Raw genomic sequence first — 22513 nt, forward strand, 5'->3', positions numbered from 1 at the left:
GCGGCCGAAGCCCTGGGGCTCGAGTTGCCTGCTGTGGCCGTGAGGACTAATATCCTCACAGAGGTGCTTCAACCGTCAGCAAACTCCACAGAGCCTCTGCTGCAGTTCAATGAGGCCCTCGTCGACGTTCTGCAGGGTACTTGGTCCAAGCCCTCCACAGTTCCTCCTGTGGATCGGAACGTGGCCCGGCGCCACCGCCCTGCTCCGGGCGACCCCAGTTTCCTGTCCCAACACCCCACCTCCGAGAGCCTGGTTATCCAGGCCTCCACTTCCCAATCCTCCTTCCCCTCCGCTCCTCCGGATCGGGAATCAAAGAGGCTGGAACAGTTCGGCAAGAAACTGTTCTCTTCCCTGAGTTTGGGCCTGCGGTCTTTGAACACCGCTTGCCTCTTGGACCGTTTCTCCCACTCTCTGTGGGATACGGTGGAGGACGTGCTGCCACTGTGTCCGGTGGAGTCTCTCCCAGGCACTTGCTGACGGGCGAGATGCAGCGCGACATGCCATGCGGTGTGGACTTGACACCACAGACTCGCTGGGTAGGGCGATTTCCACCACGGTGGCGCTCCGGCGCCACGCCTGGCTGAGGTCCTCGTCTTTTTCGGGGGATGTCCAGAGTACCCTCATGGATGTGCCCTTTGATGGCGCTCGCCTTTTTGGTGAGAAGGCGGATAGTGTGCTGGCTCGTTTTAAGGACTCCCGGGCTACGGCCACGTCCTTGGGTCTCTCGGCCCCACGGCCGCACACTTCCGCCTTTCGCCCCTTTCGTGGCCAAGGAAGGGGCGCCTCCTCACGTCCGCCTAGCCACCGGCCGCAGAACCAACCTGCACGCGGACGTGGGTTCCGCCGTGGCGGTTCTAGAGGACAACGCGCCGGTCAGTCCACATCCACCCCGGCAGCATCTGCCTCAAAGCCTTCCTAGTTCGAGCTTTCAGGCCCATTCCAAGCCAGTGGGAGGCACAGTTCGCCATCACCTGCTCCACTGGCGCTCCATCACTTCGGACAGGTGGGTGCTGCAAATTGTCCAAAGGGGCTACTCCCTCCCCTTCGAGACGAGCCCTCCAGCCATGCCACCGTATATCGGAGGATTACTTGAAGCTTCTGCGGGAGGAAGTTACGGCCCTCTTGGCCAAAGAGGCCGTCGAGCGCGTTCCTGGTCCAGAAGTAGGCCGTGGTTGCTATTCCCACTACTTTCTGGTTCCCAAGAAGGTCAAAGGGGGCCTACGCCCTATCTTGGACCTCAGGAGCGTCAACACCTTCCTCCGGAAGGAACGGTTCAAGATGCTAACTTTAGCTCAGGTACTGGCTGCCCTCGACCCTGGAGACTGGATGGTAGCGTTGGACTTGCAGGACACTTATTTTCACATCCCCGTCCTGCCGGCCCACTGGCGTTACCTGCGGTTCACTGTTGGTCAGGAGCACTTTCAGTTCACGGTGCTCCCCTTCGGCCTCACCAGTGCCCCTCGGGTGTTCACGAAAGTGATGGCGGTGGTCGCAGCTCATCTGCGCAGATCAGGGGTTCCAGTCTTCCCCTATCTCGACGACTGGCTGTTGAAGGCGGGCTCGCCCCAGCAAGTCGTCTTCCACCTCCAGACTACGGCCGACCTCCTGCATTTGCTGGGGTTCTCCATCAACGTGCTGAAGTCACACCTGAGTCCCTCCCAGAAGCTCCTCTTCATCGGAGCGGTTCTCGATTCGGCGCTGTTCCGGGCTTATCCTCCGGAACAGCGGGTCCAGGATATTCAGGCTCCGATTCCCATCTTTCGTCCTCTATCCTGGGTTTCGGTCAGGTTGGTGCTGCGGCTTCTGGGGCTGATGGCCTCCTGCATCCTGTTGGTGCATTACGCCCGGTGGCGAATGCGGGCTCTGCAGTGGGACCTGAAGTTTCAGTGGGCACAGCATCGAGGCAACCTGTCTGACCATGTCTTGATCTCGGAGGGCACTGCACAGCAGTTGCAGTGGTGGCTCACGGACCGCGATTGGGTCAAGGGCAAGAGCCTCTCCCTTCCCCAACCAGAGCATGTCGTAGTGACGGACGCGTCCCTCCTGGGATGGGGGGGGGGGCACATGGGAGAGGCGGAGATCAGAGGACTCTGGTCTCCGGCGGAGTCTCACCTCCATATCAATCTTTTGGAGCTGAGAGTGATCCGGCTTGCACTGAAAGCCTGCCTTCTCTCTGTCCGGGGAAGTGTCGTGCAGGTGTTCACGGACAACAACACCGCCATGTGGTATTGCAACAAACAGGGCGGGGTGGGGTCATGGACCCTTTGTCAGGAGGAGGCTCTGCGCCTCTGGACCTGGCTGGAACACCAGGGCATCACCCTGGTGGTTCAATATCTGGCGGGCTCTCTGAACGCCAGAGCAGACGAACTCAGCCGCCGGTGCATGATGGATCACGAATGGCGTCTGAACTCGGACGTGGCGCAAGGTCTCTTTCTGCAGTGGGGAGAGCCTTGGTTAGATCTATTCGCCACCGAAGAGAACACGCAGTGTCAGCAGTTCTGCACGTTGGAATTTCCAAGGCAGCACTCGCTCGGAGACGCTTTTCGTCGCGAGTGGAGTTGCGGTCTGTTGTACGCCTTTCCGCCTATACCACTTCTGCCCAGAGTGCTGAAGATCAGGCGCGACCGGGCCCAAGTTATCTTAGTGGCTCCGGATTGGCCACGAAGGTTCTGGTATCCCAAGCTACTCAGTATGTCAATCGATCCTCCGATACGACTGCCTCTTCAGAAGGACCTTCTGTCGCAGCAGCAGGGGACGGTCCTCCACCCGAACCTGTCCAGCCTCCACCTCCATGCGTGGAGATTGAGCGGCGGCAGTTGATGCCATTTGACTTGCCTCCTGAAGTCTGTGATGTCATTCTGGCAGCCAGGCGTCCCTCCACGAAGACGGTATATGCCTGCCGGTGGAACAAATTTGTGGCATGGTGCACAGCAAAGGCTGTAGATCCCCTTTCCGCCCCTCTTTCTGAGGTTCTACTCTTTCTTCTTTCTTTGGCCCAGCAGGGCTCTGCTTTGGGCACCTTGAAAGGTTATCTTGCTGCAATCTCTGCCTTCTTACGGCTTCCTGATCAGCCTTCTCTTTTCAAGTCCCTTGTTTCACGTTTTCTCAAAGGCATTACTCACATGTTCCCTCCTGTCCCCTTCGTAATGCCTCAGTGGGACTTGAATCTTGTTCTGACCATTCTGATGTGTGCTCCTTTTGAGCCTCTTCACAATTGTCCCATTAGTCTTCTGACCCTGAAAACTGCTTTCCTGGTAGCTATCACCTCGGCTAGACGTGTGAGTGAGTTCCAGGCTCTGTCATCTAAGCCTCCCTTTATTTCTGTTCATCCAGGCAAGGTTGTCCTCCGGCCTCGTCCTACCGAAAGTGGTGACTCCATTTCATTTCGGGCAATCTGTCACGTTGCCCACCTTCTTTCCGCCTCCTTCAAAAGAGGAAGAGAGGCTCCACCGCCTGGACCCAAAACGGGCGCTGTCCTTTTATTTGGACCGCACCAAACCGTACCGGGTGGACGACCAACTTTTTGTTGGATACGTAGGAGCTAAGAAGGGGAAAGCGGTACACAAACGGACCATCTCGCGGTGGGTCGTGTTGTGTATTAAAATTTGTTACTCCTTGGCAAAAAAGGACCCTCCTGTTGGGTTGAGGGCCCATTCCACCCGGGCCACAGCGGCTACTACTGCCCTGGGCCGGGGAGTTCCCTTGCGGGACATCTGTCAGGCGGCGACGTGGACTTCACTGCACACGTTTGCCAAGCACTATTGCCTGGACAGCCAAGTCCGGAGAGACGGCTTCTTTGGCCGTTCTGTTCTCCAGGAGTTTCTGGTGTGATCTTGGTCCGCAGACCCACCACCGGGGTTGGTATTGCTGGGGTATCTATTCTAAGGTGAGGAATCTAACTAACGTGTTTCTTTCAGATGAACAAGTTACTTACCTTTGGTAACGATGTATCTGTAAGAAACATTAGTTAGTTAGATTCCTCACCGACCCACCCATCCTCCCCGTTCTGCGAACTGACATCTAGGGTTAAGGGTATCCTTTTCAGGGCCCTAGATTTTTTGGCACCAGTGTCGGTCTCTTGCATGGCTCTGCGTACCTGGCGCGGAAAGCTATGTACAAGAACTGACGTCAGCGCGCGAGGGCGGCGTGTAAGTACTCCGACGTCATTCCGGCGCACGACCCCGACGACTGACGCGGAGCCGCAGACGACGCCTAGCGACGCGCAAGGGGTATTGCTGACGAAAAATCTTTCCGGATCCAGCCTGACGCCTGGGGATATTCTAAGGTGAGGAATCTAATGTTTCTTACAGATACATTGTTACCGAAGGTAAGTAACTTGTTCTTTAGGAGGATACCAACCTTATTGTTCCCAACAGTTTCAGCAACAATACTACCATAAGCAGTTTACAGCAAGCAAACCGCAAAGGGGACGCAAACTTCTCGGGGAAGAGACACAAGTAGGAAACTGTGACATGAAGACCTCACCGGTTACTCAAACGTATGTACCAGGAACAATTGGACGTCGAATAACTAGCGATCTGCCTTATTGAAAGTTAATCACAATGGACAAATGGGGTTTAGATCTAGTCTCCCATGGTGGATACATTGGAATTTACAGAGGCCACCTTATGTGCCCTTGACAAGGTTCTCTTCTCTCCTTCTGGAGCTACAGAAATAAATATTTATCATGCTCCGAAAGGGCGCAATAGAAAGAGTACCACACAATCAGATGGGACAGACACCTTATTCCCGCTTCTTGATCAAGAAAAAGACCAAGGAATGGAGACCCATTTTAGACCTGCAGAGGTTATACAAATATCTAAGAAAAGTAATTTTGTGTGGTCATTCTCCAAGACATCCTTCAGTTCCTCAACCACGGAGACTACATGATGACCCTCGACCTCCTGGATGTGTATTTTTACATTCCCATTCACCCAAAGAATTTAACATTCTTAAGATTCAGAGTAGCTGGCATTCATTCATGTCAAAGGCCTCCAATTAGCCCCACAAATTTTCACGTGATGTTTATTTCCAGTGGCAGCTACTTAAGGTAGAAAGGGTATCCATTATTTCCATACCTCGACCCTTGGTTGATAAAAGCCCCTACATACCAGGAAGTGGTCAGAGGGACAACGACCTGTCTAACTCTATTGAAAAACCTAGGCTTAACTCTTAACCAGCAAGCGTCTTCGCTTTATCCATCAAGGACCAAAATGTTTTGGGAGCCATTTTAGACACCATTCAGGACAAAGCGTAAAGCGCAGAAGACAGATGAACAAAGCTAATGCTGTTAGCAGAAAGGTTGTTGCAAAGTCAGTTTGCAAGGGGAATTGGACAAATAGGGGCTACAAACTTGTGGCTCTGTCGAGGACATCATACAGATTACGCCAACCAAGGAGGAGTCTGTTCCTCGGTGGACTTTAAAGGTCCACCTTTCAATAGGACTGACCTTCCTGCCTCAAATATCAGATTTTGTGCTGACGACCGATGCCTCTCTAGGGGGATGGGGTGTGCACCTTCAGGATTTACAAATCAAGGGAAAATGGGCTCACAGCACCAATATCTTTCATATATCTGTTGGCGCTCAAGGTGGTCGCATCGAGTTTACAGGCCTTCCTTCCCAGAATCAAGGGAGCATCAGTACTAATACTCAGACAATACCACCACCATGCATTACATCAACAAGCAAGGAGGCACATTATCTCAACCGCTGTCTCAAGAAGCTCAGGAGGTTTGGTTGTGGGCACTAAAACCTCAGGTGCAATCGAAGGCAGAGCACTTCCTTTGAATAAAAATCTTTATAGCGGATACCATAAGCACTACCAGGAACAGCTGTCACTAATGGGAGCTCAACCAAGTTGCCCTGAACAATATCTACGACCTTTAGGGCAAGCCAAATCTAGATCTGTTTGCAACTTGTCAGAGTTGTAAGAGCTGATTCTACGCAAACTCAGATCCTCAACAAGAATCGTGAGGAAATGCATTTTCAATAAGCAGGTCAGGGATCTTTGCTTACGATTTTCCCACAATCCAATTAATTTCATGAATTCGCAACAAGATTAAGCAAGAACCGTGCAGGTTAATTCTGATAGCCCCGAAATGACAGAGGCAGCATTGGTTCGCCAAACTGATCCTGCTTTTGGAGAAACACTATATTCAACTAAAGCCAATGCCGACTTTATTGTCCATGAACCACAACTGAATACTTCATCCAGATCTAGCGTCCTTGCATTTGTCATCATGGCTCTGAACAAAGTGAATTTGCAAGCCTAAATATCCCGCAAGACTGTGAAGAAATTCGTGCTAGAACCAGAGCTGATTCCATTAACGGGACTTCTAAATTCAAGTGTAAACAATTTTGGTTGTAGTGCCAAAGATCACAAATGCATCCTCTTTCAGCTCCACCAGAAGGTATCTTGCCATATTTATTACATCTAGCTTAATCGGGATTGGCTCATACTTCAATTAAAGTACACTAAGCAGCTATAACCAGATTCAGGAGATCATCTAGTACATCATCTCTATGGTCAAATAGAATTTCAAATAGTTTCTTGAAGGACTTTTCCAAGTCTTTTCTTCATAAAGCAACCTCCTCCATCTTGGCAGCTTAATTTTGTTTCACAGTTGATGAATGTTCCAGTCGGGCCCATACATAGCTAAACTAAAGTTTCTCTCATGGAAGGTGGCATTATTACTAGCCTTAACGTCTGAAAGGAGAATAAGTGAAACTCAAGCGTTCAGTTAAAAAAAAAAAAACTTTTTATAATTTAATCAGAACAGGGTAATATTATGAACCAACCCAAAATGTATCCCAAAGGCGCTTATAGACTTTAATCTTAATGAGCCTATAGTACTCAAAATGTTCTTATCAAATCCGCAGACCATAGTGGAAAAAAATATTTTATTCATTAGATTTTAAAAGATGTTTAAAATTTGGGCACAGCAATTAAGAAAATTTGGCCAATTGCTAGTGGCTTCTGATAAGCCTTGGAAGGTATATCTGATATCCAAACAAAGCATTGCTCTTTGGATTGCTGCTGCTATCCAGTTTTGTCATTGTAAAGCTAGAAAACCTCTTTCATCTAAAGTTAGAGCACACTCTTCCTCAACTGTGCCTACATCAGTCGCCTTCTTCGATGGTCTCTCTCTTCAGGACATCTGTAGGGCAGATGCATGGAAGACAGACACCCGTTTACCCAGTGTTACTGTCTGGATTCGGTAGTATAGAGGATGCACCAGAAGAACATGCAGTTATTTGACATCTGTTCCAATAAGGTGAACTCTTATTTCTTTTAGTATCCTACTGTCATATAAATATTTTTTAATATTTTTAATTATGATGCTATTTGCTTACTGCTAGCTATTCCGATTCAAGCATGTGAATCCATGAAATATCCAATACCAGAGAGGAAAATAAGTTACTTAACTGTAACTGTGGTTCCCCAGTTTTGCCATCTTTCACATGGCCCACCCTCCACCCCTAGGAGGCTCACCTTCTCCCTGTGTGTTTAGTTTATCACTAGTGCTTGGAAATCTGAGTGTGTGGAGTCTAGATGGGGAGGGTTCTAGAGGGTGTTGTCACCTGATTGGCTGAAGTTTGGTTCTTTTGTAATGATAGAGAAGTAATGAAGTGAATGTTTCTTTTAGCCCTTATGGGCTGTGGATGACCTGTACTGCTTTCAGATGCCATGGGACTTACACTTCGACGAGAAATTATTCAAGCCTGTGAATCTATGAAAGATACCAATACTAGAGAACCACAGTTACAGGTAAGTAATTTATTTTATTCCGTCACACTGCAGTTAATCCATGAGTTCTACAAAACTATGCTGACTCTCTTCATTACACTTCCGGCTCCCTTTGGCATGCCTCTGGGTTCCAAGGAGTTGCAAGGATGTCCACCTGGAACTACTCTAGCGGGTCCCCCCATCAGTGCCAGCTGCAACCTCTAGACCCGTTGCATGCCCAGCACTTCCTTCGGTTCTGAAGTCTGTGTTGGCGCCACAGCCTAAACTAGACCTGGAGCATTGATTTCTTCAGTAAAACACAGCCAAAAGGGCTCTTGAGCTCTGAGCTGACTCTCCTTAGACCGAGTCCCTGCCCTGATCCCGCTGGGCCACATCCTTCCAGCCCCTCATTAGACCCTGATTCATTGCCCTTGCCTCAAAGGAAGGGGCCCAGATCATCCACACGCTTTTGGACACAGATTCCGATAATAACTGTTATGATGCAGGGGACTCATTTGCTCATCCCTATACTGAAGAAAACTGGTATGAGCTGCAAGATGCCACTGGACTAGATACGTCATACACTGGACTGGCCTCTCCAATCGTGCCAGTTATTGAAGAAAGAGCCTCCTACGCAGTTGTCACACAGAGGGCAGCTGAGGTTTTTGACCTCAAATTGCCCATTCTGGAGGTGAGACCAATGATCTCACTGAAGTTCTCCATCTCGGACTTACTAATACTGAGCACATACTACCTTTTAATGAAGGCATTAAAGACATCCTTTTTGGGCCAGGGGCAAAGCCATATTTGAACCACTGATAAATAGGCAGAAGGTGAGGTGCTAACGCCACAACAGATTCTGGAGAGTTTCCTCAACCCAAATACCATCTCTACCACCCCGCAAGACAGAAAATCCATGCGTCTTGAAACTTTCGGGAAACCCAAGCTATCCTCCACTAGCATAGCATTACGGTCTGTCAATGCCAGATGCCTATTTGGTCGCTATACTCAGTCTCTTTGGGGTTTCTATGTTCACGTCTAGTCTATTGTGCCTGATAACTTACTCGCTACCCTTTTGCAAGAGATTTGATGCGAGTTGGATACTACAAACTGCCTTAGTTGAACAATAGTCACCAGTGTGACGCTCGGGAGACACGCCTGGATGAGGGTTCGCCTGGGCTATCCAGTCTTTCCTCATGGATATTACGTTTGGTTCTTTCCCCTTTGGCAAAGTGGCAGTCTGCCCACAAGGGCTTTAATGGTCCTTGGAGTTATCTAATCCAATGCTTCATTTCCACCTATGTGGCTACAATGGGGGTTTTCAATAATACCAGCACATCCCTATGCAACCAGCCCAGCAGACCCTTCAGCATCTTGGTGATCTCAGTACCCACAGACTAGACATCTTGGACGACAAGGGCAGCGTGCAACCCAGTCTCCCGCACCCCCAGCTACCGGAGTCATTAAACTTTTTTAGTTTAGCTTTCCAGTCATACAACCACCCTGTTGAAGACTGGCATCAACATTTTCTCCCAGAATGGAAAGCCATCACTTTGGACAAGCGTGTTCTACAAGGAACTGGGCATTACTCCCACTACTTACTTATGCTGAAGAATAGCAGAGACCTTTATCTCATTTTAGAGCTTGACCCTCTCAGCACCTTCCTGCAAAATGCCAAATTCAAGATTCTCTCTCTGGCCATGTCTTGTCTGCCCTCGATCCTGGAGACTGAATAGTACCATTCGAGCTGCAGGACGCTTATTTCCATATCCATGTTCCGCGGGACCACAGGCACTACCTGTAGTTCACAATGTGGCAGGAACACTTTCAGTTCTTTGTGCTATTCTTTGGCCTCCCCAGTGCTTCTCTGGTGCTCTAAAAAGTGATGGTGGTTGCACTGCATCTTACGAGGTCAGGGGTTCTGGTTTTTCCCCTTACTTGACGACTGGCTGCTGAAGGTGGGCTGGTCCCACACACTTCTCACTTACCTCTGTCATGTATTTCCCACTAATCTGTAGGACCTGTGCTTTTTTTGGACAACAAACTTTGGGTGAGGTGCCTAGACTGATTCTGAGCACCCCCGCAACATATGTTGGCCTTGAGACCAGCTAGCTCACAGTGCCACCGTAAGCCCCTCCCCCTCCAACTTTACCAGGAAGTGAATGGTTTCTGGCAAGCACTGAACATGACAGCCCTGACCCCTCAGTGATTGTGGAAACCGGTCAGAATCTTTCTCTCAGTCACTCGTGCATATTCGTGCTCCGCGAAATATCCAGTGGGACGTTTTCAATATATTTATTCAACCAGCGTTATTGTTCTATAGAATACATGTGCAGCGATAATCAGTAGACCGAAGGAGAAGAATGTGATTACAGGCACCAAAAGCATAATTAGTAGATACAGTTCTACCATGGTGCTAAAACACTGTATATGTGCAGGCACATAAGCAAGGCAGTAATCTGGCTTACTCCTACTATGCAAAACCTTACTCTAAGTGTACCTAGAGGGTGTGGGGGTGTAAAACCAAGAATTCCCCACAAGGGACGATCCAGACCTGTAAACTGGCGGGAGAGGATGTAAGAGCCCATCCTGGTCTCGAATTGGACACCATCTTATGGAGATTTCAGACCGTTGCATGGTGAAATCTCAGCATGCAGAGACCCTTGGTGTCAGCTGAAGTGCCTCCTCTATTAATCTATCTGGATGCTCATTATTAAGATTAGAAAGTAGCCTTGTGATGTACGTTGTAGATTAGCCATGTTATGGATATGTAGATAGCTGTCGTCCCATGGGTGAAGATAGAATGACATTTATACATAGAGCAGAAAGAGGCCTTGTACATGATGGAGGCAACGTGATAATGTTGTGCGAAGCTTGATATTTAAACAAAGTAGTTTCGTAGAAACTAATCCAACATTGTCATGCATGCAAATATGTGCAAAGGTTCAGAGCAGAAATCTTTTGTGAAAAATAGGGCAATGTAAGTACTGGGCAGCCTCGCTACATGAGCCTAACCCAGGAACATAACACCTCCAGACTGCGGCAACCCCCCTGACATCATCTTTGGGATTTACTTATCCTCCCTTTTATCAGAGCTGTTCTGGACATGGTGCAGTTTAGGGACTCCACATTAACCACCCTCACCCTCTTAGAGAAGAGACTCCAGGACATTCTGGTTATGATCCTGCTGTTTTAGCCTCTAGCCTGTATCTCAGTGAAGACTAGCCTGGGGTTGTTGAGATTGATGGTGTTCTGTGTCCTGCTGGTCAAGCATGCCAGGTGGCATATGCAGGCTCTGCATTGAGATCTGAAGTCCCTGTGGGCGCAGCACCGGGGGATCATTACAACTATGTCCAGATTTCAGAGTACACTGCAAATGACCTGCAGTAGTGGCTGCTGGACTGCGATTGGGTAAGCGGCAGACCCCTCTCCCCAAGAGCTAACACTAGTGACCAATGCAGCACTTCTGGGTTGGGGAAGCCATCTGGGGGTGGTGGAGATTTGAGGCATCAGGTCTTCGGCAGAGGCCCAGCTCGACATCAACCTCCTGGAACCGCGGGCTATTTGCTCGGCATTGTAAGTTTTCCTACCCTCCTTAAAGGGAAGTTTATTGCAGGTGCTCATAGAGAACCCGACTGCCATATGGTACTGCTACAAATAGGGCGGTGTGGGCTGGTGGTTTGTTCATCAGGAGGCTATACGCCTCTGGAAATGGCTCGAACATCAGAGGGGTTTTTCTGCAGCTACACCACTTGGCGAGATCTCTAAACAGCAAGGCAGGCAACCTTAGAAGCCTAGCGTATCACGAATGGCAGTTAGATAGAGGTGGTTCAAGTTTTCTTTCATACATGGAGAGAACCCTGGCTTTTTGCCATTGCCACAAATGCACAATATCAAAAATGTGGCGTGCTGCAGTTTCCCGGATGTCTCTCTCTCTGAGACTCATTCCTGCTAGACTGGCGTTCTGGACTCCTGTAACCCCCGTCTGCTGCTACCTCTCCTATTCAGAGTTGTGCTGAAATTCAGGAGCGACTGATCCCAAGTCATCCTAATGGCACTGGATTGGGCCAGAAAAGTGTGGTAGCAGAAATTCCTGAGCATCAGGATCTATCCTCCGATCTGGTGGTCTCTTCAGGAGGTTCTTCTGTTATAACTGTATGGCTGTGTCTTGCACCCAGACCTACGCTGTCTTCATCTACGTGCTTGGAGATTCAGCAGCCACAGTTGAATGGATTCGACCTCCCTAGCAAGATTGCTGCCATCTTGGCAGCCAAGCGGTACAAAAGGGGGTGGTGATGGACGGAGCATCAGAACCAATCAAACACTCACACCCAGTCAACAGATCTGGGTTTGATCCATCACCGTTCTTTAGCCCACTCTGCCACCCCAGTTCAGACATGGCCATATGCAAATCAGTCTGACCCTGTGCCTCATGGGAACAGTCCAGCCCGAACTGCCAAGCCATGTCTTCCCTGGACCGGAAACAAGCTTCCTAGGACCGGTTTCTGGCATTTCAGCAGTCTTCAGCCAGGCTTGCTTGAATCCAGTGGCAAAGTGAGCAAGGGACTCACGTCTGAGCATACCCTGCCAACTTATGGCGAACAAAGCAAAACCAAAGGAAATGATGGACGGAGTGTCCCCTTTTGTACCGCTTTGTTCGCCATAAGTTGGCAGGGTATGCTCAGACGTGAGTCCCTTGCTCACTTTGCCACTGGATTCAAGCAAGCTTGGCTGAAGACGGCTGAAATGCCAGAAACCGGTCCTAGGAAGCTTGTTTCCGGTCCAGAGAAGACATGGCTTGGCAGTTCGGGCTGGACTGTTCCCATGAGGCACAGGGTCAGACTGATTTGCATATGGCCAAGTCTGAACTGGGGTGGCAGAGTGGGCTAAAGAACGGTGATGGATTAAACCCAGATCAGTTGACTGGGGGTGAGTGCTTGCAATGTTCAACGCTCCGTCCATCATTTCCTTTGGTTTATCTTGGCAGCCAGGCTTCCCTCGACAAAATAAAGTATACTCCTGTCATTGGAACAGATTTGTGTTTTGGTGCAAGACACTGCAAGTTGACCCACTTCAGACCAATCGCTCCGAAGTATTGCTGTTTTGGGCACACTTGATGGTTATTTTCTGCTCTTTTGGCCTTTTAGCAGTTGCCAAATCAACCTTCGTTATTTTATAATCATTTTTCATGTGATGTTTTTTTTCCCCCCTCCCCATTTCATTAAAGGTTTGCAATCTACAATTCTACCATCTCCTTTCATTATGCCCCAATGGGCCCTCAATCTAATCCTACTTTTGTGCACATTCTTAGAACCTCTACACAACTGTCCATTACGAATTTTCACCATCAATACCATCTGGGCGATGTGTGAGTGAGCTGCAAGCCCTCATTGTTAACCCGTCGTACACCACTTTCTTTCCAGACAAGTTGGCATTACGGACCCTAGCCTCCTTTTTTCCAAAAGTGTTGATGTCTTTTCATGTCTGGCAAAATCCTCACCATCCTGACGCCTTCTGGTGGACACTGAATCTAACTGCAGATTGCTTCCCAACCCTGCCATCCTTCTGTTTTTGTGAACTGGGCTCTTTTCTCCATCTGAAAAGGTACGAAGTTTAGAGATTTGCACACTGTTACCAACCAGTCTGCTGATGGGCTCTGTGTCTTAGGGGTGTGGACAACCTAAAAATCAACTGACGTTGGCACGCACGGATTGCGCTTATATGTGGCTCAGCACGTCCCTTCCAGAGCAGAACTTACCTTCATGCAGGGTTTCTACTAAAGATTTTCCAGATTGAGTCTGACGCCTGGGGTATATTCAAAATGTTAGGTAATCTGCAGTTAGAATATCCAGTAATAGTGTTAACGAAGAGAATTAACTTGTTCATTAGTCAGCCTGGAAGAATTTTGGACTGATAACCAGACGTTCCAGCAATCATACCGTCATTCGGTCTAAATTTGTTTTGTCTCATTGTTTTGTTATCTTATTTAGTAAATGTGTAGACAGTAGTAGGGGTTGTTAAAGTGATATCCATTTTCTACAGTGCACGTCAGTAAAATATATTTACCTAAAGTTTTGACTATTTGGCTTTCTGCTCGCCTGTGGTATCAAACTACACTATCTACAACAATGCTTTACTTATTTGTTGAGATCATTTTCATTTTAAAATATTGTTCTATTATGTTTTAGGCACTTGAGCATCAAAAGAAAGAGTTTGTAAAATATTCCAAAAGTTTCAGTGACACTCTGAAAACGTATTTCAAAGATGGAAAGTAAGTAATCAACTACTCAAATTATTTGCAAACACTTGTGTCAATTGCTGTCATTACTGCTACAAGGTGGTTTCTAAATTAGCAATGCGAAAATGTAAAATGCTCCATTTATGGGATGTTTCCTTGCATTATATACCGTTGTCTTTTTCTCATCCTGCTATACAAAAGTAAATTTGGAAGATTTGAGTTTATGCTAGATAGTCTATAATCAATTAAGTGTATTAGTTTTTTTCCGGATATATGTGTCTTAAGTAATTCTTGCTTTCTTGGCTATTTTGTAAAAGGACTAGGCAACATTATCTAAGTTTGGTGTAGTCCCAACCATAAACATTAGTTAGCTAGTGCATGTAACACACTACACTTTAGACGATGGAAATCTTAATAAATTATTGTACTTTTTTTGTTCTAAACATTTGAAACGGATTGATACGTGACCTGTAAATATTTTATTGCTGCAATACTGAAAACATGAGTGTAAACGTGCATGGATGCATAAACTTGCAACAGGTAAAAAGGGTTTTAACCTTCAGTGTATAATTTGAGATGCAGCCAGGCCACAGTTTAAAAAACATTTCACATTTGGGAATAATTAATGAAGCAAAATGTATGTGTAACAGCTGCTGATACTGCATATTTATTGGATTGCACTTGGTAGCATTTCCTTTTTTTATTGATATGAAATTTCTTTTTCAGTTTAATGATGCACCTGTTGTGACTTTTACGTGTGCATGCTGTACCCAAAGGAAGGATAATTATCACTAACCTGGCGAGCCTAGATTATGTGACTTTCTCATAACCGTTTCTTGCCAGCCTTTACAGTCCTTCCCCTTCCCCACCTGTATTTGGTACAGAAAGCTGCAGCATATGTTGAGTGTTCGAAGGGAAATGTTTTCTGAATCAACAGCATGTGACTCTAGTATCCTGACTCTTCAGCAGCCTGGCTAAAATGCTTATCCAGTATGCGTACTGGGGCTTTTTTATTTTTTTATTTTGGGTGGCCTGGTGGGCGTAGACATACCACCATTTGGTGTCCTATGACGTCGATCTGCTTCCTCCGGAAGTTCCAACCTTTGGTCGCCATCTTCAGATTCTTTTTTTCAGCCGTTGGGTTTGGATCGATATGGAAGGAGCTCCAGAACTATCGAAGATAAGAATCCACGAAAATCATCTAGAAGAGCAGAAAAACAGCCTATCGACACACCGGCCTTCGAGGCAGTGAACCGGGATGCAGAGAAGGGGGAGAAACACAGACTTCGACGTCCTATGGAGAATGCGCACACAGGGGGCTACCTGGGCGCTGTAATGGACAAGACACCATTCAAGTTCTGTGACATTTGCCACCACAAGTACGCACAGAAGGACCAGCACCCGGTCTGTAATCTTTGCCTGCCGCTCGATCACCGCTCCTAAGATTGCAACGCGTGCTCAGCGTTCACCCCGTAGACTTTGAGGTAGAAGCAAAGAAGAGCGAACATGCAGGGGCAAGGACTACCACCATTGCTTCAAAACGTGGGCCTCTCCAGCAAGGAAGAGGACAACGTCGCAGAAGGGCCCGAGAGCAAGGAGAACGCGCAAGTCCAAGTCGTCGACGTCGAAAAGACCACTGCGAAGGAGGTAAGGAAAATAGCGACCCCTAAACCGATCGAGCCCTAAAAGACCTCATAAACAGCCCCGGCGTCGAAACATTCGGCGACCACGAGCGCATCCAAGGACAAACAGTCCGTTGGTTCCTTTGACAAGGACTCCCAGACGGCGAAAACCCTTAAGAAAAGGTCATCTAAGACCAGTCAAGAGAAGGACTCCTTGACGTCGAAAAAAGAGAGGGCGAAGCAAGCTTCGACTTCGTCACTGGTGGTCCCTCTAACCCCTGGTCCCCCGCTCATTGGCCCCCTTCTTTCGGCCCCCCCCCCTTCCTGTTGCCTCTGTCCGCACTCTCGGTATCAAAGTCAGTCATGACCTTTCAATGCACAACCAGATCAGCTCCGTTGTTTCCTCCTGTTTCTTGTCCCTCTGCCTTATTCGGAAGATCTCACGGTTCTTTTCTACTGACGCTCTTAAAACCATAGTCGTGGCCCTTGTCACCTCTCGCCTCGACTATGGAAATGGCCTATATGTGGGTATTCCTGCTTCTGAATCCCGCAGACTTCAGGCCATCCAAAATCAAGCTGCCCGACTTATTCTTTCCCTCCCTAAATCCTCTCACATCACTCCTGCGCTCAAGTCCCTTCACTGGCTCCCTGTCCGTTTTAGATCCTTTTTCAAATTGGCCTGCCTAGCCTTTCAGGCTCACTCCCGTTCTGCTCCGCTTTTCATCACTTCTCTTATCTCCTCTTATGCCCCTTGTCGCACTCTTCGTTCTTCCTCTATGTCCCTTTTGCACATCCCCCGTTTTCGTAAATCCAGATCGGGTGGCACGCGGTTCTCAGTCCTGGCCCCTCAGTTCTGGAATAGTCTTCCCCTTTCTATTCGTTCTATTCCCATCTATTCTCACTTCCGTAAGGCCCTCAAAACTTTTCTTTTCTCCCAGGCGTTCCCCTCCTAGTCCTTCGAGCTGATCCAGGGAGTTCTGACTCAGGTCCCTAGCGCCAGGAAGCCGCTTGGCCACAGTGCGCTTTATTAAATACCTTTTTTCATTTCATTTCATTTCATTTCAACAAGCGCTAAGAGACAGCCCGAAGATCTCGACGCCGAAGCACAAGCGTCGGAGCTCGAAAAGAAAAGGCTCGAAGCTGAAATGGCAAGTAACTTGCAGCACAAGAGATTTCGACGAGACAATGAGGCAATTCAAGATCCTGCCGGAAACATCAACGCTACCCGAAAGATCTCGATTAACTACATGTTCCTACAACTCCAGAACCGGCAGACGAAGAGGAGGGAGAAAAATACTACTTTGAAGCCGATAGAGAAGAGGACCAAACCTATCACGGTTTGGTGACCTCTGAGACACAGGACATGCAGTGGCAAGATCTCGATGCAGACTCGCCAGAAGGGGTAGACTCATACCCTTCGAGGCCCTCACCCCCGACGACATCGGGATGTACAATCATGTGATAAAGAAGGCTGCAGACACCTATAGAGTGCAGCTAGAGGAGGAAAAGCCACAGTCCTGCTTCCTCATAGAGACCTTGCTGCCTACACAGACAAGAAGCCAATTCCTGCCCATGCTCCCAAGTGTGCTGGACCAGGGAAAGGAAGCCTTTAAAGAGCCTGCCACATGCAAGGCAGTAACACCAAGGGGTGCGAAGAAGTACAAGCACTCTTCCAAGGACCCAATGTACATCAGAGGTTCAGTGCCTGCTGACTCTATAATAGCTTCCACAGCCAGAAAAAGAGCTAATGTACCCACTAACGTGGACCCACTGCCAGACATAGAGAGCAAGAGAATTGATCTCACAGGAAGGAAGATGAAATGAAGCGCGCAATCCAGTGGTACATAGCAAATTCTAAGGCATTAATCAATAGGCATGCATATCAGCACTGGGAGGAAGTAGGCGAACTGCTGAAGTATCTGCTAGACCAGTTTCAGGGAAGGGCAAGCCACTTAGTGGAAGAGGGGGAAAAACATGGCTAATGCATGTTTAAAATCAGCATAAGATGCTGCGGAGACATCAAGCAGACAATTGATGATCGAGGTTACGGAGAGAAGACGCGCCTGGGTAAGAATCTCCGGGTTCAAAACTGAGGTGCAGAGTAACAGCTTTAACACCCCGTTCAATGGGGATCAACTGTTCGGAACAGCTGTTGACGACAAGTTAACTCAGTTGAAAAAAAGATAACAAAACTGCAAGGTCCATGGGGCACTGCAATTCAGAGGTATGTGCAGGGGAACACCTTCGCGGAGACCAACAGGCAGGGGTAACCACCAGCCGGTAGCCTCACACCTGACCTTTCAACAAGGTAACCGAGGAGGGAACCAGGGCCAACAACAGGGTCAACAACAACAAGGTTGGCAATGCCAACAAGGGAGGCAATCCTTTCAAGGGCGCACTCGATGAAGAGGCCAACAGCAAAGAGGTCGACAGGTCCCAAAGTACAAAGAATCCCTTCAACATGCAACACCATTGGGGGGCAGAATAGGAAACGTCTTCAAGGAGTGGAAGAGGATTACATCCGACAAGTGGATAGTAAACATAATACGACACGGATACTGCATAGAACTGGCAAAACAACCGCCATGCAGAAAACCAAAGAACAAGCTTCATTAAAAAATAGAGCTCTCATATTTGCTCAAGGGAGCACAAGAGCTTCTAAACAAGAGGGCCATAGAGAGGGTGCCTTACAAGGAAAGGAACAAGGGGATGTATTCAACGTACTCCCTCATACAAAAGGTGGATGGAACATTAAGACCTATACTAGACTTAAGGTTCCTAAACAAGTTCATGAAGACTCAAAAGTTCAAAATGACATCCTTACAAGAAGTAATACCTCCGATACAGGTAGGGGACTACATGGCAACTATAGATCTAAAGGACGCTTACTTGCACATCCCCATGAAGAGCAGACACAAAAATCTACTCCGATTTGTAATAAAAAAAACGCACTACCAATTCACGGTTCTAGCGTTCGGACTCAAGTCAGCACCAAGTGTCTTCGCAAAATGCCTAGCAGCAGTAGCAGCCCACCTAAGAAGGCAGGGAATCCACATTTATCCATACCTAGACGACTGGTTAGTAAGAGCAAGCACATACAACCTTTGCAAACAGCACATTCAAAGGGTCATAGAGACTTTGGCCCAGCTCGGGTTCTCAATACATTTGGAAAAATCATCATCAACAGAGCAGGTAAAGATATTCTTGGGGGCAGAAATCGACACATTAGGAAAGGTGTTCCCGAGCACAAAGAGACACAGCAGGATGCAATAAAGCACATCAACTTCCTGGAGTTAAAGACCATATTCCTAGCCTTAAAAGCCCTTCAGAAGGAGCTTTACGGAAAGAGGGTTTTGATTCAAACAGACAATACAACTACAATGTTCTACATCACCAAACAAGGAGGAACACAATCGTTAACACTATCAACCCTAGCCCAGGAGCTATGGAGATGGGCTATCCCGTGGAACATAGACTTACTAGCCATTCATCTTCCAGGGCAGGACAATATAGAAGCAGACAGACTGAGCAGACAAACATCAGCATCCCACGAATGGGAGATGAATCAATCAGATTCTGAAAATCTTCAAAAAATGGGGACACCGCAAATCGACCTATTTGCAACACCCCAGAATGCAAAATGCCAAAACTTCGTATCCAGACAACTGTGCGCACAGTCCCTAGGGAATGCGCTATGGATAGACTGGGCAGGGACATTTGCTTATCTTTTTTTCCCCCCAATACCACTGCTACACAGGGTACTCAACAAGTGCAGGAACAGCCGCATGACACTGATCCTCATAGCATCACGGTAGGCCAGGCAAACCTGGTTCTCACAAATAATGGAGATGTTGCAGGGGACAATGCATAAGTTCCTCAACAGGAAGAACCTCCTTACTCTGCAAGACGGAAAAGTGCTACACCCAGAACCAGAGAGCCTAAACCTGGCAGCATGGCTCCTGAGGACTTCGAATTTTCTCACCTCAGACTACCAGAAAGCACAGTGGCAGTACTGATAACAACGAAGTGTTACACAGCAAAATGGAAAAGATTTTCCCTTTGGTGCCATAAGGAAAAACGTTCAAGGAAAATCACAAGGGAATCAACAGTACTAAAATATTTAACATATTTGCTACACGAGAAACTAAGCTACGCATCTATAAGGGTACACTTGGCAGCAGTCGTAGCTTACACAAGGGGAGAAACTGGGAAGAGTTTCTTCACATCCCAAGTGGTCAAAAGATTCCTATAAGGAGCAAAGAGGATAGCACCCCTAAAGAGGGTGCTACCACCCACATGGTACCTCCATGCGGTACTCACACAAATGATGAAGGCGCCATTCGAGCCAATCCACAAAGCAGCTTTACAGATGCTCACACTAAAAACAGCGTTTTTAGTGGCAATCACATCACTACGTTGAGTAAGTGAATTGCAGTCTCTAACACTACAAGAGCTCTACTTCAATACATAAGGACAGAATCATCATGAGATCGGATCCACATTTTATGCCAAAGGTGGGATCTAAGTTCCACATTAACCAAACAATACAAATACCAAGTTTTTTTCCAAAACCCAAAGACACAAGTAGTAAGAGCATTGCACACCCTGGACGCCAGAAGGGCAGTCATGTACTACATAGAGAGAACAAAGGAATGCAGGAAAACAAAGCAGTTCTTTGTTTAATTTGCGAACAGATTTCTGGGACGACCAGTCAGAAAAAATACCATAGCAAGATGGATTGCACAGGTCATACAGTTGTGCCACAAGCAGTCAGGTCAAACTTTTCAAGGAGCACCGCACGCTCACTCAACAAGGAAGAAAGGAGCAACAGTGGCCTTCCTAGTAAACACACCTATTTAGGACATTCGCTAAGCGGCAACATGGTCCTCAGTGCACACATTCACAAAGCACTACTGCGTGGGCATTCAGATGAACAAAGAAACACAAGTAGGACAGAAGGTCTTACAACATACATTCACAAACCAACGTTCATCTTCCACCCAGCCACCACAAGACTAGCAAACCGCTACAAAGTTAATGCTCAGCATAGTGAATCCAGAAAAGATTTGCGCTGCGAAACGCATAGTTTCTTACATGTCGGTGTCGTTTTGCAGCTGGAAGACTTTTCTGGATTCACTAACGAACCCACCTGCCTCCGCAAGGAAGATGACGCAGGAGGAATAAATAAAGGGGAACAAGAACTGGAAAAAAATAAAATCAATAAGAATCCGTAAATGGCGACCAAAGGTGGGAGCTTCCGGAGGAAGCATGTCGGCGTCCCAGAAGGACACCAAATGGTGGTATGTCGACGCCCACTGCATAGCATAGTGAATCCAGAAAGTCTTCAAGCTGCAAAACTACACCGAGAGGTAAGAAACTAACATTTTTGGAAACTAATAGTCCTGAGCCTAACTCGTTTACTGTGTTCGAGAGGAGTGTGGCGTACAGTCCCTTCTTTCAAAAATTCTGCTTAAGTGTTGCACCAAGACCGTTGCGCTGATAGGGGACTGAGTGCATACGTATCTGTGGCACATACGTGACATTGAGACTGTGCGATATGGGTATGTTTGCTGGAATCAGTAGAAACTATTTTTAATTGCTTGTAGTATAGCATGGCACAAGATGGAGGATAGATAGAGCTTCCTCACAGTAGACTGGAGGGTGGAGATAGATACAGAATTGTGAGATGATTGAGACCGGGCTGCCCCTAGAAATCTATTGAGTCCCTTCTAGCAAGGGATTGCTGATTAGGTTTTTGTCAGCACTGCCATTTGTGGATGGTAGAGGAGAGGGTGGGGAGCTAGCAGAAGGTGTCCAAGTTTCTAGTTTAGGCATGTTCTTTTGTCTGGTGCCTTTTACTTTTTGAGCAAGGCTGATGGCGGTCGGGTGCCGTCTCTTCACGTTTAATTGTGTGCATGTTTTGTACACTCCTGGTTGGAGCCAGGATCATTAAACCTACCTGCTGTGAGAGCCATCACTGCGCCCTAAGGTTGAGTCAGTACTACAGACCAAAAATTTCATTTTGAATGGAACCATCCCAACAGGCTTCAGGACCTTAGACAGTGGATCCCATATTCCCTGTCTGGAAAAGGAGCCTAAAAGTAGGACTCAAATCACCACATTATTTTCCAGTTCCCAAGGTATTCTTGACCAAGAATGGTAGTGCTCTGCAGAGTAGTTGAAGAGCTGCTCCTTGTCTTGTCTGCCCAACAGCCATTCTCTCAAATGCGAGGGGGACATTACCAGAATCTCTAAGTGAGGCCGCAACCTGTAACTGTAAGCCCATTGAAGGTTGTGATATTTCATTTTGATGTGAGAGCAAAACACTTTCTATGTAAATAAAAGATGAGCACTGATCTAGACAATTTGTTTGAGTGATTTATTCTTGTCCCGCTCGCTACCTCCCTGCTTTCCTCACTTCCCTGAGAAACCAGCGCAGAAAGGATGCACTTGCCCCAGTTTGCAGACCCATATTATGATGGGCCCGCAACACTTGAGCTAAACACCCAGTAACCACTGTCTGCTTTGTTTCTCTACTTCTCCAGTATTGGGGTGTCTTTCATAAATTCACATTCTTGAATATTTCCCGTCGTCGAAGTGGGAGTCCCACGGTACATAAAAAAGCAATAAGCCTCATTCATACGTGTGTGTGTGTGTATATGTATATATGTGTGTATACATGTGTGTGTATATATATATATATATATATATATATATATATATATATATATATATATGAATAAAATACATATATAAATAAACATTATATATTTTAAAATAACATACAAAGTCAAAAGTACCATAGGATCACATTGACACATAGGAATGCATTGAAAAAGAAATCACTTTACTGACATATCCATGTTGTTTTTATAGTCCAAACTCCAGCCAATCAGGTGCAAACACCCTCTAAAACCTTCTCCTCA

The 22513-nt window shown here is 47.3% G+C and overlaps 1 protein-coding gene across 5 annotated transcripts in view; it reads left to right on the forward strand.

Moving 5' to 3' along the window:
• Positions 1-22513, forward strand: part of PDCD10 (programmed cell death 10) — a 145924-nt gene that overhangs the window by 93638 nt on the left and 29773 nt on the right. For all 5 annotated transcript variants that reach the window (XM_085635175.1, XM_085635178.1, XM_085635176.1 and 2 more), the window contains one exon: positions 13916-13998. In XM_085635175.1, the coding sequence (XP_085491301.1) occupies positions 13916-13998 (83 nt within the window). The remainder of the gene's footprint in view (positions 1-13915; positions 13999-22513) is intronic.

The sequence above is a fragment of the Triturus cristatus genome, chromosome 11 (genome assembly GCF_964204655.1).
Source record: "Triturus cristatus chromosome 11, aTriCri1.1, whole genome shotgun sequence".
In the NCBI taxonomy this organism is placed as follows: domain Eukaryota; kingdom Metazoa; phylum Chordata; class Amphibia; order Caudata; family Salamandridae; genus Triturus; species Triturus cristatus.